Source organism: Takifugu rubripes, chromosome 9 (genome assembly GCF_901000725.2).
Source record: "Takifugu rubripes chromosome 9, fTakRub1.2, whole genome shotgun sequence".
Classification (NCBI taxonomy): Eukaryota; Metazoa; Chordata; class Actinopteri; order Tetraodontiformes; family Tetraodontidae; genus Takifugu; species Takifugu rubripes.
Genome location: NC_042293.1, coordinates 11,174,537 through 11,188,920, shown reverse-complemented (window position 1 = coordinate 11,188,920; position 14,384 = coordinate 11,174,537). Strand labels below are relative to the sequence as shown.

Genomic DNA, 14,384 nt, shown 5'->3' with positions numbered 1-14,384 from the left:
GCAGAGTGCCATGGTGAGCAAAATAGATGCCAGTGCAACAATAGAATATCTAAACTACCATGTTCCAAATAAAGCACTGGTCATCCCAACAAGATGTTTTCTCATGCTGGTCACGTTAGCTGACAATAATGGTGAATTAGCACGTGCTGGTAAACATTAAATAATTCATTTTGTTGTTTATTATTCTGTTGGAGGTCTAGAAATGTCATGAACTTGTGTCTTAAATGTAGCATAGACGAGATTGCAGGTCGCTGCCAATCTCTTGGTCACTGGCTACTCTATGGCAACTCTTCAACCCCTATCATCCTTCCATGGTCCAAATGTGGCTGAAAGGACGCTCACCTGCCAACACAATGAAATTAAAAACACACGCAATCTGAGTAAGGACTCCCTACGTGTCGCTTTTCACATCATTCTCAGACAGACACGTCACGCTCTCCTCGCTGCCAAATAACAACCGAGCCATAGCCAGCGTCAGCCCGCGAGTATGACATAGCTTTGGTATTAGCTACGTCTGAGGGAATAGGAGCGTTTGTCTCCTGCCATTTTGATCTCTATCTAATCAAGATCGCGTTACATAGATGGCAGACGACCCCGCTCTTACCCAAATGGACAGAGGCTAATACAGCGAAACTCCGGTCAGCACTGGGAGGAGAATATCTCTACTGGGATAATGGCTGGGATGGCTTCCCCAGGTATGTGTCACATCGGAAAAGATGTCATTTTAAAGAAATCTGACCCGAGCCCTCACTCAGCGGAGCTGGAAATGCCGACCCTCGCAACTCAAATGTGTGCGGCACAGACAAGTTTATTTGCGTCGTGCTGGCAAGATGAGGTGCTCAATATATTTATTTACGAGGCACGCGGTTGTGCATCATCATAAATGTTGCGTAACATCTCCACCGCATCCATCACCCGGCTCCTGTTGAGGCGAAGAGGTTTACTGTGACAGAATAACAGTAATGATGGCGTAAAAGGTCACCATAGATTCATAGTTTGTGCTCACCATATTCAGTTTGATGAGAACTTAAAAAGAAGCTTTTTAATGTAGCTCTTTAAGTAATTAAGCCTCAAACCTGAATCTTCTGACCGAGATGACTCAGATTACACAGAGCTGAATTTGAATAGCTGTCGTCTTATTCCTGAACTGCTAAATGTATTTGGTTTAAGACATAACCTGGAGCAACATGGATTATATCCAGACAAAGGAGTTCAAATCAAATTCACTTTGGTTTATTAAGAACACCCGATAACCAAAAGTCAGACTTGTAGAAATCCAAAGTCGAATGTTTGCCATAGGGACCGACTTTGAGCGTAACGCAGCTTTTCAGAACCATCAGCCTAGACTTCCTCTCTCCTGCTTGACCCATGGGTCACACCTGTTACCCAACTCAAACCCTGCTATAAAACACGAGGAAGAGGTCAACACTCATCACTTCACACGATACGTCGTTAAAACTCTTCCAGAGAATAAACCTGCAGTATTTATGATGGCAAATATGTTGCATGATATATAGGGAGGTACAACAATTAGGAGCCCATAATGATGATATTGAGGGGGTCTTTCATTGGATAATATTATTTTAGCCAATAAAACTAACCAATAACAATGGTTTTCATTAATTTAACAAGGCTACGCATTCCAAAGCTGGAGGTGGCACAATAACGTCCACTGTTCAGCAAAGACACTCAGAATAAGCATCTGTTGTCTGTCGCATAGCTGGTTTTCACATTTTATTTCTGAATAGAAAAACATGTGCTGCAAATATTCCGACAGAGAGAATAAAATGAAGTCTTACAAATAATCTTATTAGATACTAGAAGTAAACTGGAGCGTATACCTCCTGAATTCACATTTTTCAACCACAAATAAACAGCAGAAAGGAAAACATCAGTTTTATTCTGAAAATGGGCAGACTGGGATCTGTGCTGGGACTTCCTGTCGGCTGTGAGCACGTCTGTGCAGCTTGACGTGGCTTCCATCAAAAATAGAACTGCTTTCTCAGGAGTTGCAGCACTTCTGGGACGGCCCTGCTGGAATAGCCGGGATCAGCTCTGGCTGCCCCGGTGCAGCCATGACGCAACACCAGTGTACCCATTAGGACCTCGGGGTTCTGAGGACGAGCCCGCCATTGAACTGCCATGTGCTCAGATATGAGATCAACCTTTGGCCTATAACAACTCCTAAAACTAAACTATGCCAACTACGTTGAAACGGTGCTACGATCAGATATCGGGGCTCAGATGGACCGTTGCAGCATGTTCTTATCGGTAAAATGCCAAACTGTCAGATTAGTCACAGACAAAATAAATCACCGAGATAAACAATAATCTAAAACAGACCCAGAGATTCTTCCAAAAGCGTTGTGGATTTTCACATTACAGAAATGTACAGAAGCGTTCCGTGAACTTTTTGTCCCACAGATACTTTGGAAACAAGCCGAGCGAGCGTTTATCCAACACAAATCTGTAATCTCTCCATCTCTCCATCCACTTTAACCTGATGAAGAGTCAGTAACAATGTCCAAAGCCTCTGTTGACAGTACCAACCCAAGATGAGGGCTCAAAGCAAGGAAGGGGTTCAGTGCAGCATAATGCATTTAATCAACCTTCATCGATATTGGACATTTCAGCATTTGTGCTAGCATGGATAATGTGGTGTTTTTTTATGTTGCTTACTGAAGTAAACATGATGTTGGCTGCTTTGAATCCGCAGGCTCATGTGTCAATTCATTTAGAATTAAGGTGTAAATCAACGACACCAAGATCCACTAGCACATTGCTGTCCTCAAAATGAGGTCAAATCAGCCCAGAGCTGCAGGCTAAAACGTCGATCGTAAATCTCGAGACCAAGGGTTCGTCAGTAATCATTTAAATGCTGCATGTCAGTAAAATGGTCTCTAGTGTGTTAAAACTGAAAGTGAAAATCAAACCAACTTTTTAACTTCAAGAAAAATCGGGCTTGTAGATTTCCTGCTGTAGTCTATAAGTTCCATCTCCTTGAAACCAAAATCCTGGCTGCATCACTGGAACACTGGATGAAATGTGTACATCCCAAACATTGTGGGTCTTGTGGGATAATATGGGTGATTTTCTCTTCTTAATGGGTTTGAGCTCTGCCTGAAACCACAGCTTTAAGGGGGGGGGGGTCTGATAGAAAGGACTGACAGGATAATCCCCTGCACCTGTCTGGGTTTTCTCTCTCTTCTACACCAAAATTGCCGATATATACATAGAAGCAACACTCACTGGCAACTAAAATTCTGAAATCCAATGACCAATAGACGCAATGAAGGCTCGTTCTGCATCCATTCTATCTAAAACACACCTCCCTGGTGTAAAATGCTCTTGATTGTATTTACTTTTCAATAAAACACCTCCACTGGTTCCCAGTAAAAACGATCCCCACCTGGAATCCCATTTGGACATGAGGGCTATTGTCCCATTTTATACGCTGCTACGGTGTGTCCTGGGTTTTGCCTCCAAACAAACACACACTCACACACACACACACACACACACACACACACACACACACACTAACTTTTGAGAGCCAATCCGACCTAACGACCATCAGACCGGGGCTTAAACGGGGCCGTGGCCCGTTATACCGGAGGTATGACAGCAGCGGGTTGTTATGTTGCAGCCTTCCGAAGTCAGCGGCCGCTAATTAGCTCACGTTCGGCTCGCTGAGGCGGAACAACGGCTAGCAAACTTCTTCGCCTTCGCATCACTGAACAGACTCCAACCATTCCACATTTAGGCCGAGTAATGCCCCTTAGTTTACCCGGAGAGACTCGACATTCCGCAGGTTAACAAACTGGAACTTACCGAGGGACCTGACCAGACTTGCGCTTTGAGGCACTTTCAATTTAGGAAAAAAAGGAGAACCCCTTTGCTAACTTTTTCTTACCTTCTGGACGCCAAATATCTCCCCGCCCGTGGTAACACTCTCCCCCGACAGTAATTCCGCTTCTGACAAGGTCACCAGAGTCGGGAGAAGCGAAATTCCGAGCGTATGTGGCTGACCTCTCGCCGGAGCCAGCGGTTTGGGCTCCCCTCGGCTCCTCTCGGCTCCGCTCCCTGCGTGGCTTCGCTACAACAGCCGCCGCAGTTCTTTCCACAGGCGCGGCGCGGGAGCGAGCGCACGGGGAGGCTGAGCGTGCCGGAAGAACCGCGTGAACGCGCAGTCCCCCCCCCCCTTCCCAAAAAAAAGAAAGAAATTAAATCCGTTTCTTCTGTGTTCAATGATCTGGATTCCCGATCTTCGAGCTCATTTTTTGGAATATAATCGCGGTATTTTGTAAATATTTTTCAAACCATTTTTTTTTTTAAAACCAAGACCAGATTCTTCCCACAATCATAATTGTCTCACTCCAAGAACTCAAAGAACGGTGTTGGATTTTTTTTTTTTAATTCAAGTAAAATCATATTAAACTACTATAATTACATGGCCTAAATATTCTTCCTTGAATAATCTAATTCTTGGGTTTTTTCCTACTTCTGTTGAAAGTGGAAGTAATACTCAAAGAAAATATTTGGAGTGTATTTATTGTTGTTACAAAGACACTAAAATGACCAAGACCAGAGGAAAAACGGTCTTTTAATAATCCTGTCTGTATTATATTGTCTGCAATCGTTTTCAGTCAATTTGCATTTGTAATATCAGCTATTATATCGAGATAACAAAGAATAATGGTTGACTACATTTTCAGCGGCTTCCGCTCAATTTGAGCAAACATATTTTTGTATCGCTCACTTTCATCTGTCTACTTATATGAAAAGCAGCAAAACAGACACTGGTATTACACTTTGCTTAATGGTTTCTTAATTTTGAGGCATTCTTCTCTTTCATTATTCAGATTTGTTGGCTGTGTTGACATTAGTCACCGCGAAGCTCTTTGAAACATCCAGCGAGATTGAATCCAAAACCATCTCATTTGAAAAGTGTCCTGAATAATAAGAGGAAGCAGTGTGGGTCTCTGTTATTGAAAGGTATTTTTCACCCCCACGAAGCTTCTCATGACAGAGCCTGAGCTGAATTATTCTTTTCTGTTGCTGCATTCACTGCACCTGGGAATATTCCATTAATGATTAAAAGACACATTCTCATTGAAAGTGAAACCTACCAATTATTTAAATTATCTGATGAAAGATCACATGTTTGGACAGCATAAAAAAGAGGCACAATAAAACAGCCATAGCACCTCCTTTAGGAAAAGGAGGAGCTCATTTTGAGTTTGACATGTGGGAATGACTCAAGTTTCTTTTTTTTTTTTTTTACAAATTCCAAGCATTGTTTCCTCCCTCTCTCTGCCCCAGTCCCAGGCACTGGGGCCAAAGTCTTCCCAGTACGGTTGAAGATGGAGTGAATCAACACAGAGGAAGATGAGTCACCCTTTTTGAATTCCAACCCCCCCCCCCTCAAAAAAAACAACAAAAAGCCATAAAAACAGGGAGCTTTTTAATGACAGAGTGGGAGAGGACTAAACCAGTTTTATTTACTGTCAACAGTTCTGGAAATAAATCACACAAACTTAAAAAAAAAAAAATCAGAAAAAAGACTGGGGGCATCTGGAATTAGGCTGAGCCACATCCTGCTGTGTCATCACTTTGGTAGGAGTTAGGGGTCATCCAGGGCCGACATGGTGACATTTGAACTGACTCACATCAGCAATGTTGAAGTGAGAACATTGACCCTTCCTGATGACTGGACTTTTATCCCCATTTGAGGAAGCAGACGGGCGTGGAGGCAGGAGCGTGACATCATTCTGCATGTCTATTTAGCCCACTTTTCATTCCAAACCTCATTATGTTCTCAAAGATGGTTTAATAAAAGCAGAGGGACATATCGGCCCCCATATTGTGAGGAATTTGGAGGCATCTCCTCTGAAGAGTTTCCATAAACTGAGGTCAACATACAGATGCACGTTTATTCCCTTCACAAGCAAATACGCAGTAACTACAGCTTTGACCATAATAGTGCAAAATGAAGCCGTTTAGGACTCGGCCACCATCCCGCGCCAATTCTGTACGTGATGACTGACTCATCCTCCCGACTGCGAGCCGCTCCTACCCCGCCGAGGTCCAGAATCTGTCCACCCTTTGCTGGAACCGGCGCCTCTCACCGGTGTCGTTCCGCTGGCAGGAAGCCGAGCAGAGGTCCAGACTCGGCCCTGCTGAGGACGGGGTTGTTTTCATTCCAGAAGGTGTTTCTTATGTGAAGACAAAAGGCCGCACAGAGGGACGCCGCGTGCACCACCTGGCTCCTTCGAACGCAAGCGTTTCAAAATAGAACGGTGGAGTTTCTCCAGAGGATGCTGGTGCCACAGATCAACTCGAGGGGATGGAAAAGGCGATGACTCCACTGTTTATCACTCATCTTTTCCCCCTTTCATGCAGCATCGCGCCAACATCAAAGCGGAGGCATAAGCAGACGAAGCTAATTGCTCAAATGAGCTCCGGGCCCGTCGACATGAAGGAAGCGGCGAGCGTCGAACAGGGGGCGGAGCTCAAGAACACGTTCTGGTGCTCAGGAATATCCTTGTCTATCTTGCTCTACCTCCACTGCCAGGCCCGTGTTTGTGTGGGGGCATTACCCTCAATTCTAGATGCTAAAACTCTCCACTTAAAACACCCAAATGATTGTTAAAGATGATGCCAGAGGTTTGTTTTTAAATGCAAGCATCATATTGCTATTTAAATCAATAAAATGTTGTTTAAGCTTGCACAGAAACATAGATTCTGCCAACATTCAAGCATATATTCACTGTGAGCACAGCCAGGAATTCATGAACTGATCTGACTCGCCAGAAGGAGCAGAAAGCCTGTTGGGCATATTGATCGGACAACACATGACAGGAAGTCTCAGCTGGCAAAGAGGAAGTAGGCATCCGCGACTGGAAACAGGAAGAGCTCGTAATATCGCGAATAAAATAAATACAGCCCCTCTGTTGACAGCATGCTAATGGGTCTCCTTCTGTGCGCACAGCCATTGGGACTCGTGTGGCTGCGAGTAAAACAATCCTCAAACATGAAACGGTCCTTTTCTCAGCTTTGGAGCAGCTTAGTAGCAGTCAGCGAGCCTCACAGTGTTGGTAAATTACAAACGAGCTGCCAAAATTAACTTCACGTATCCAAATCTTCTCGACTCCAAACTTAGTGTATAAATAAGCTTTCGGTGTTGACCCAGCAAACACGGTGACCAGCAGCAGGTACTAGAGCAGGATGGCCGCAAATCTGGATTAGATGACAAGAGTTTGGTGTGAAAACTGCTGTTAGAGCTAACAGCTCTTCCCATCTGGAGCGAGCGGGACACAGAGCTTGTTTCATGTTTCTTTTGCTAATTTTACAGACGCCGTCAGGAAGGGATCTGTTGCTCACACAAAAGCAGCTGCTGTAAAACCCAGAACAACTTCTTGGCTTTAATGACGACATTTTAAAAGAACGTGGCGACGGGACCCAGCGATAACCTCAAAAAAGTCACGAACAAATCCAATCCGGAATATTTATTGGAAACACAAAGAGTTCTTTGACAGAGTGTAAAAAAACTGCTAACCCATTTAACTCCCTTGACCTCTCTAAACAGAACAAGTTCATGTCCAGATGGAAGTATTGGTGATAAATGGAGACTGAAGGCAGAATAGAAGACACACATGTGATTAGTTCTTTCTTTTTTAACTACAGCTATAAGAACAAAATGTGGATTTTCATGTTATAAAGATGTAAAAAGCAATAAATAAACCTTAAATGTGCTACATGACCTTCACCTGTGTCCCCTTAAGGGTAAGAAAATGTTGTTTGAGATTAACTGAGATTACAGACCAACAGAAGTCAGACAGCAGCATCCACTGAGATGCCCCCCCCATCACGGCGTTGCTTCAATTATCTGGAGGAAACGGTGGAAAAGACTCGTCAGACAAGACGAAACAACCGACAGGAGAAACAAGTCGAGCTCTCACCTGTCCAGGCGACTGACCACGTCCCTCACAGTATTGATGAGACTCTCGTGCTCCTGCGGGTTACTGATGATGAGGCTGTGGAGCTTCTTCATATAGGAATCAACGGTGTCCAGAGTCGGCGTCTCTCCGCTCCCTGCATGGCAACAGCACAGGACGCAGGTTCAAAACGGTAGAGTTTTAATGTCACGCATGCAGGCAGTGGCCAATCACTGGGATGAGAGCAGCCCGGTGTCCCTGGAAACGCCCAAAGTCAGGGTGAGAGTTTCGGTTGATGGGAGTCGATCACGTGGCGGCTTGGATTCGAATCGCTCACTCTTTGTGTGACTCAGCTGACAGACAGGGATGATGTGCTGCTGCTGCACAACAGAATCTCATCTTTTCACTGCAACTGTGCCAAGAGATTCAGGAAATAATGACTGCAAAATCGCGCCACTGACGCCCAAAGTGTGTTTTAAACGTGGCGGTTAAATTTAGCCTGCGCTGCTTTTTCAACGCTTCATTCCACGGCGGACTAAATATTTATCGACTCCCACCATTTTCAGGAAAGATCTACCGCCTCTTGGTGAAGAATTGATTTTATCTTTGCTTTTTTTCCCCCCATTTGTGTTAATCACTGCTGTTTGTAGCTAGCAAACACCTTGCACTGGCCTGGTGCGTCTGCAAGCTGGACTGAACCAATTCAAGTAAACAGAAGAGGGAAGAGAAGCTGGATGCATTTTTTATTTTCCCCCCAAGCAAGAATAAAATATGGCTACACTGTGAATACCCTGGATCACTTATACAGATTATTCAATCAAAAAAAAAAAATAGAACTGCAGTAATATTTTCCAGCTCCCCTGGCTATGCTTTGCTGAAGTCGAGCTGCGCTGCACCGCGCAGTCACATTTTATGGGCAGGCGCTTGAGAACGAATTCACGTGTGGCGTTCGCGGCGTCTCTCTCCGTCTCAGAGAGGTGTGGAGAAAAATGCAGTGGGTGTGACGGTCAGGCACGGCTTCTACATGTGCATAAAACAAGTGTGAACAAAAAACGATCATTCCTGCTGCTTCCATAGCGTTCAAATTAAGAGGGCGCCACAGGCTGCCCTGCAAACTCCCGATCAGATTGTGCGTGTTCGCGGCTTTAAAGCGCACTTATGTCCAACCACTTTGACCTCTGATAAGCTAAAGGGCTCTATAGTATTTGCACTGAACGACGACAGCAGGCTGACTGAGATGCATTTATGGAGCTGTGGGAAATCCTGCTACTGACCCACGTGACAGCGGTTCTCACCTGGCAGGGGGAGGGAGCAGAAGCTGGAGGTGAGCGCCTGGCGCAGCGTCTCCAGGTGTTGGTGGAGGAGGCTGTTGCGTCCCCTCTCCTGCATCACGTCGCCTTCTAGCCGCTCCACGGCGGCGCGCATGCTCTCCACGTGCTTCTGCAGGGCAGCGTTGCGCTCCTCGTACTCCATGTGGGTCTTGCGCAGCTGCCGCATCTCAGCCTCACGTGCTGGTGAAGCAAAGGAGACACAGAGAAGCTCAGGCGGTGACGCAGCAGAGAGGGGACGGCGGTCGGGGGATCATTACTTTTTTATTTGCTCTGTAAGCTCCCTTAAATTGTCAGGCATCACTGATGTTTGAGAGACTATTCTGGGATGTTTGGAGCGGCAGGACTACATTTATACACCCCAAAGGAAGAAGGATGTGTAATACAAAGTGTGGTGGGTGCTTCAGGTCCTCACCTTTGCTGTGGTTGAGAAATTCCTCTGTGAAGATCGGTATGTCAAACACTGTTCGGTCTTTTCCCTCTGTATCTTTCTGTTTAGAGGCAGAGGCACAAAGAGGAAAAAGATCAGAGAAATACTGGAAATATTCAGCCACACTTGCATCAAAAAGCAGCCATTTGTCTGTCTGGAGAGTAGAAAGGTCGTAGGTCAGAAGGATTTCTACCAGAAAAGGAGGAAAATGTATGATAGAGTGAGAAGAGACCCTTGAACTTTTACACTCTGGCTCAAAACATCAACATCCAAACGGAATGTATGAGAGTGTGCGTCCTGTTTCCTTTAAGGAACTGTTGAATCCACCCGGGAAAGTTAATTTCAGTAAAATCGCCTGAGCTAATCAGAAGAATGATGCAGAAAATCCTTTAATCACATGAAAAACTTCATTAAAAATGTGTTCGGATCACAAACTTGGGCTCAACAGCACTTAGAGCAACAACAACAAACACTTGACATTCAGAGCAGGAACGTGTCACGTGCGACAGATTTAGACTCCTGGGTGAAACCTATCAAATCCCCACTCCAACATTTGAACGGGTGAAGACTGGCACTTTTTAACAATCCTAATAATTGTGCGTGGAATTCCTGCCAAAATAATCACATGTGCTGAGTTTGAGGAAATTAAAAAAGTGGATTATCTACTAAAATGCTGCTTTTTCCTGAGTACTGACCTCGTGAAGCGCCTCATTTGCTACCTGGTGGCCTCCATCTGAAAAAGAAAGAAAGAATAATGGTGGAAGACAGCGGCTGTCTCTAAAGCACCTAATGTGTGTGGTATTGATCCCTCTGCCTGTCTGATGCCGCGTGTTTCACCTTCAACCCTAATGGCAGCTGGGGCACGGAGCCAAGCTCGCCAGATTGAGTTAACTCGCTGTTATCAGTTTTTCTGGAAATCGCCACATCCATCGTGGGCAGGTGAGCCGTGAAAAACCCCTTTTGGCCGTGTTTGGAGAGATGCAGCAGGATCCAGCCTCACCTCCCCTGTTCCGCTTGCCCTTCTGCTTCTCCTGGACCTTCCTCTTGAAATGCTTGTAGGCTTCGGTCTTCTGGTACTTCTCCAGCTCTCGCATGTAGCGCTCCTTGTCCCGCTCCGCCTCGTCCAAGTACCGCTGAGCAGAGAGGAGAGGAGAGGAGGGGAGGTGAGAAGAGCGGCGAGGCGTGAGTCAATGAAGAAACAAACAGGCAGGAAGGTACGATGGATGACTGGCGGGTAAAAGAATCGTTCCCACATGGAGCTCATTCCTTGTGGAGGATGAACTAAAACAGCATTAATAACTTGCGTTGGCTAAAGTCTGGTCATGAACATGCGCCCTTTGGTAGAATTAGGTTGGGACTATAGGGGAAGCAGTGGTAAGAAACAATCTCGCTTAAAGTGCCTAAACTCTCATTTCTGAGTTACTGGTATCACGTACAGGCAATGGAAGCGACTGGAACGATGGCATCATTCACATTAATACGTTGGAATGACAAAAATCTTATGGACATTCGACAGTAACGGTTTTATCACCGAGCAGTTTGATCCACTCAGGTCTCTTTCTGCTATGCTTTCATCACAGGTCAAGTTCTAGAAATACAAGACGACATCAAACTCTGTCAATACATCCTGGAAAAACACGTCAAACACCTGCTGACTGGCTCGGAGTCGCTGCGTGCAGATGTGCGGACGTCCCATCGTAAATCTGGGACCAAGTCAGCTTTGATGTGGTGGTGCGATTACAGAAAGCAAAGCGTGACGACAGTTTAGCAGCCATTACTGTGATCGTGTCGCCCCGGGGCCGCCGGGGCCGCTCCGGCCTTTGGTGTGTTTGAATCACCCTGGTTACTTCAACACACGTGGATAAACACATCTGTAAGCTCTCTGCAGGTGACATGTGCAGCACAACTTCTAAATGGCTCGTCCTGTCTGACTCTTCTCCACTGACTTGCTTCTCCTCGGGGGGCAGCTTGCTCCACTCGTTGCCCAGCATCCTGGTTATCTCGGGGAAGGGCACGTCTGGTCGCTCAGCCCGGAGCTGCTCCCGCCTGTCGTTCATGAAGCGGACGTAGCCTGTGAGGGGGGCTTTGGGGGCGTTGCTGTCCTTCATGGGCTTCTTCCTCTTCCTCCCTTTGGTCCAGCTGCCACGTCTGGGCTTCTGTAGTAACGGCAAAACAAAGCTCAGTTATAAAACTTCGAGATGGAATCCAGAAAAATAAAAACGGTGCTCGATGCCAAAGTCCAGACGCTGACCTCCTCTCCATTCCTCTGGCTGTTGTTCTCGGCGTTCCCTCCAGGAGAAGCGGTCTGTTCATCCATGACTCTCACGACAACAGGAGGAACCTGAAAAACTATCTGAGGGACACATGGGAATAACAGACTTTAGGGACATTTGATGATCGATGGGAAAAAAAAAACCTCAGCTAGGAAGACGTTTCTTTCTGTGGTGCTATTGCCTGTTTGGCTTTCGTCTACTCCTCCCATTCTTGGCTCTAAACTCTTCTCTATGGCTGGTTACATTTCCTCTCATAGAAATCCATTAGTGCAACTATGGAGTGAGTCAAGGAAAGCCCCAAAGAGCCTGTTTTCCCTGAGAGGAATCATTGTTATACGATATCGGAATGCGTTTAAAAAAAAATGTGTTATTAAATTACTTTTACTGAGCCATTTTAACATTATAAAATAGATAAAGCTATTAAAAATGTATGCGCTTGGAACTTGCAAGGGAAGAGGAAGACAATCATAGCATTTAACCTTTGACCTCATATAATGACTGTGGTAAGTGAGTATCCCGGATGTGGTTTTCGCCCCCGTGCCATTGAACACTATGGGAAAAGTCTCAGAGAAATGAGTTAGTTCCCCACCAAGAGGCAGTTTTCTCAGGAGAATATATTTAGGGGGAATTCCCCATCCAGCAGGGAGTAAAAGTAGGAAGGGGATTTCTTTCAAAGAGCCTTTATAATGCCGCAAATCAGCTTCAAGTGATAAATTCAGCAGACCATCTACTTCAAGTTGGGTGTGTGTTCCATCTGTTCTCTGAAAATGCGCAGATGATACTTAGTCTTTTTTTAAAAAAGGTAGCAAAGAAACAAACCGAACGTGTTTTAAAGACGATTTCCAAACGTACCGCTGTGCTGCAGCGCCCCCTGCTGGCCGCAGGTACCGATTACATCAAACTAGACCAAACTGTCATTGCAAAGCAACATTCTCGTTTCACAATGTTATTTAACCTCTAAAACAATAATATGCTTGCATAGGCAGTATGTCACTTTCCCCCAACAGTAATAACACAAATCCGATTAATGAAATAGAGCTAGCCTTACAAGCTGGGAGTCAAGGCCAAAGCCACCTGGACCTGGGTTATCACTATTAACGGAAATAAAATATCGGTATGTAGTATTATTAAAAATCCAGTCGGATGTTTATACTGTCAAGAGTTGCAGATGCAATTTTAAGTTGTCTGCAGGGCTGCTTATAAGCATTAGACTCCTTTGCTTAAGGTGTCTTCTGATAGGTTTAGCGTCAAGAATAAAATTTAAAAAACTAAAACGAAACAATGTTTTCAAGGATATAAATACGCTCGCTAGTGATTAGTGCTACCTACACTTGACATAAGGTTAATATAATCACGGTATGTTTGCTAGAATAGGCACCGTGGCTCAAAGTGTCAGATACAGTATAAAACAAGCTAATGCTAATTTGGACTAAACAACCAAATTAACCCGATTGTATGTGCCACGACTCACTCCTATTCTGCCAGGATGTTACATCCGTCACTCGAGTGAGGAATTGAACTTTAAAAACAAAGATTTCAGAAGCATTATCACAATGGCCAGCGCTTATTATGCTTCAGGCTAAGGTTAGCACTTTGCTAAGAGACGGTGAGCTAGCAGATGGAGCAGCAACATTAGATTTTGGCAGTTTGCCAGTCAAGCGATAATATAAACGCAAATTAAATAAATATGATATATACATAGACGGTAAAGACGTCCAATGAAAACGAACCTTAGATACAGCAATCGGTGCCTGCTTTACAATCTGTAGTCTATATCTGTTCCTAATCAAAACAATGCAGCGGCAACTCTATAGAACCGTAACAAACAGAAGCAATTTGAGCTCATGCTGCGGGCTATTGTAATATTATGGCCGCATGTTGGAAGCTTTTTACATTATTACGTTCTGCATTTGTGTTTGTTGTTGTAGCTGAATTGGTTTCATAGTTTTTCAAGGACACAATCACTTGAAAATACACGAAAACCTGGAATTTCTCTGAAAAACTTAACAACCTTGGACAGAATAAATGATACCAATGAATGGCCTTCAAAAGCAACAGAAATAATGGTGTGATTAAATAGTCGATAGAAAATAAGAGTCAAGTCTGATGATTTTTAATATCTAAAAAGAAAACAATATCTTGTCCACTCTAGATAATCTAGCTCTTTGCTCAGCGCTCACCCTCTTCTTCGTTGAAATGTTTGAATGTCTTTTAGGAAGCGAGGGTTTCCCCTGCTGGACAGTTGGGGAACTGCTCGATTTAAAAATCGAGCAGTTCGTTTTTGTTTTGTTGACGCTCACAATTAAGGAGTATGAGAAGGATAAAAACATTTTGGTTAATGTTCATCTGGGAAAGTGATGTACTCCCAAACAGGGCTGGCAGTCATTATGCCTGTGGGGCAACTTAGCTTATTAAG

General features: G+C 44.7%; 2 protein-coding genes across 5 annotated transcripts in view; both read right to left on the bottom strand.

Moving 5' to 3' along the window:
- peak1 (pseudopodium-enriched atypical kinase 1) overlaps positions 1–4,133 on the bottom strand; it is a 31,453-nt gene extending 27,320 nt beyond the window's left edge. The window contains exon 1 of the mRNA XM_011607433.2: positions 3,914–4,133. The gene's annotated coding sequence lies outside the window, so the exon portion shown is untranslated. The remainder of the gene's footprint in view (positions 1–3,913) is intronic.
- Positions 4,134–7,492: 3,359 nt separating this feature from the next.
- On the bottom strand, positions 7,493–13,824 carry hmg20a (high mobility group 20A). Of its 4 annotated transcripts, none has more exons than XM_011607431.2 (9): positions 13,699–13,824; positions 11,947–12,048; positions 11,642–11,851; positions 10,696–10,828; positions 10,391–10,428; positions 9,681–9,756; positions 9,233–9,448; positions 7,962–8,094; positions 7,493–7,888 (listed from the first exon to the last, which is right to left on the bottom strand). In XM_011607431.2, exons 2-9 carry the CDS (start codon positions 12,010–12,012, stop codon positions 7,885–7,887), a joined length of 876 nt encoding a protein of 291 aa, XP_011605733.1. In that variant the 5' UTR covers positions 12,013–12,048; positions 13,699–13,824; the 3' UTR covers positions 7,493–7,884. The 4 variants fall into 4 exon arrangements, with proteins under 4 accessions (XP_011605733.1, XP_011605734.1, XP_029697993.1 ...); XM_011607432.2 differs by lacking the exon at positions 13,699–13,824 and adding an exon at positions 13,440–13,586; XM_029842133.1 differs by lacking the exons at positions 11,642–11,851; positions 11,947–12,048; positions 13,699–13,824 and adding exons at positions 11,227–11,283; positions 11,474–11,624.
- Between the last annotated feature and the right edge of the window lie 560 nt (positions 13,825–14,384).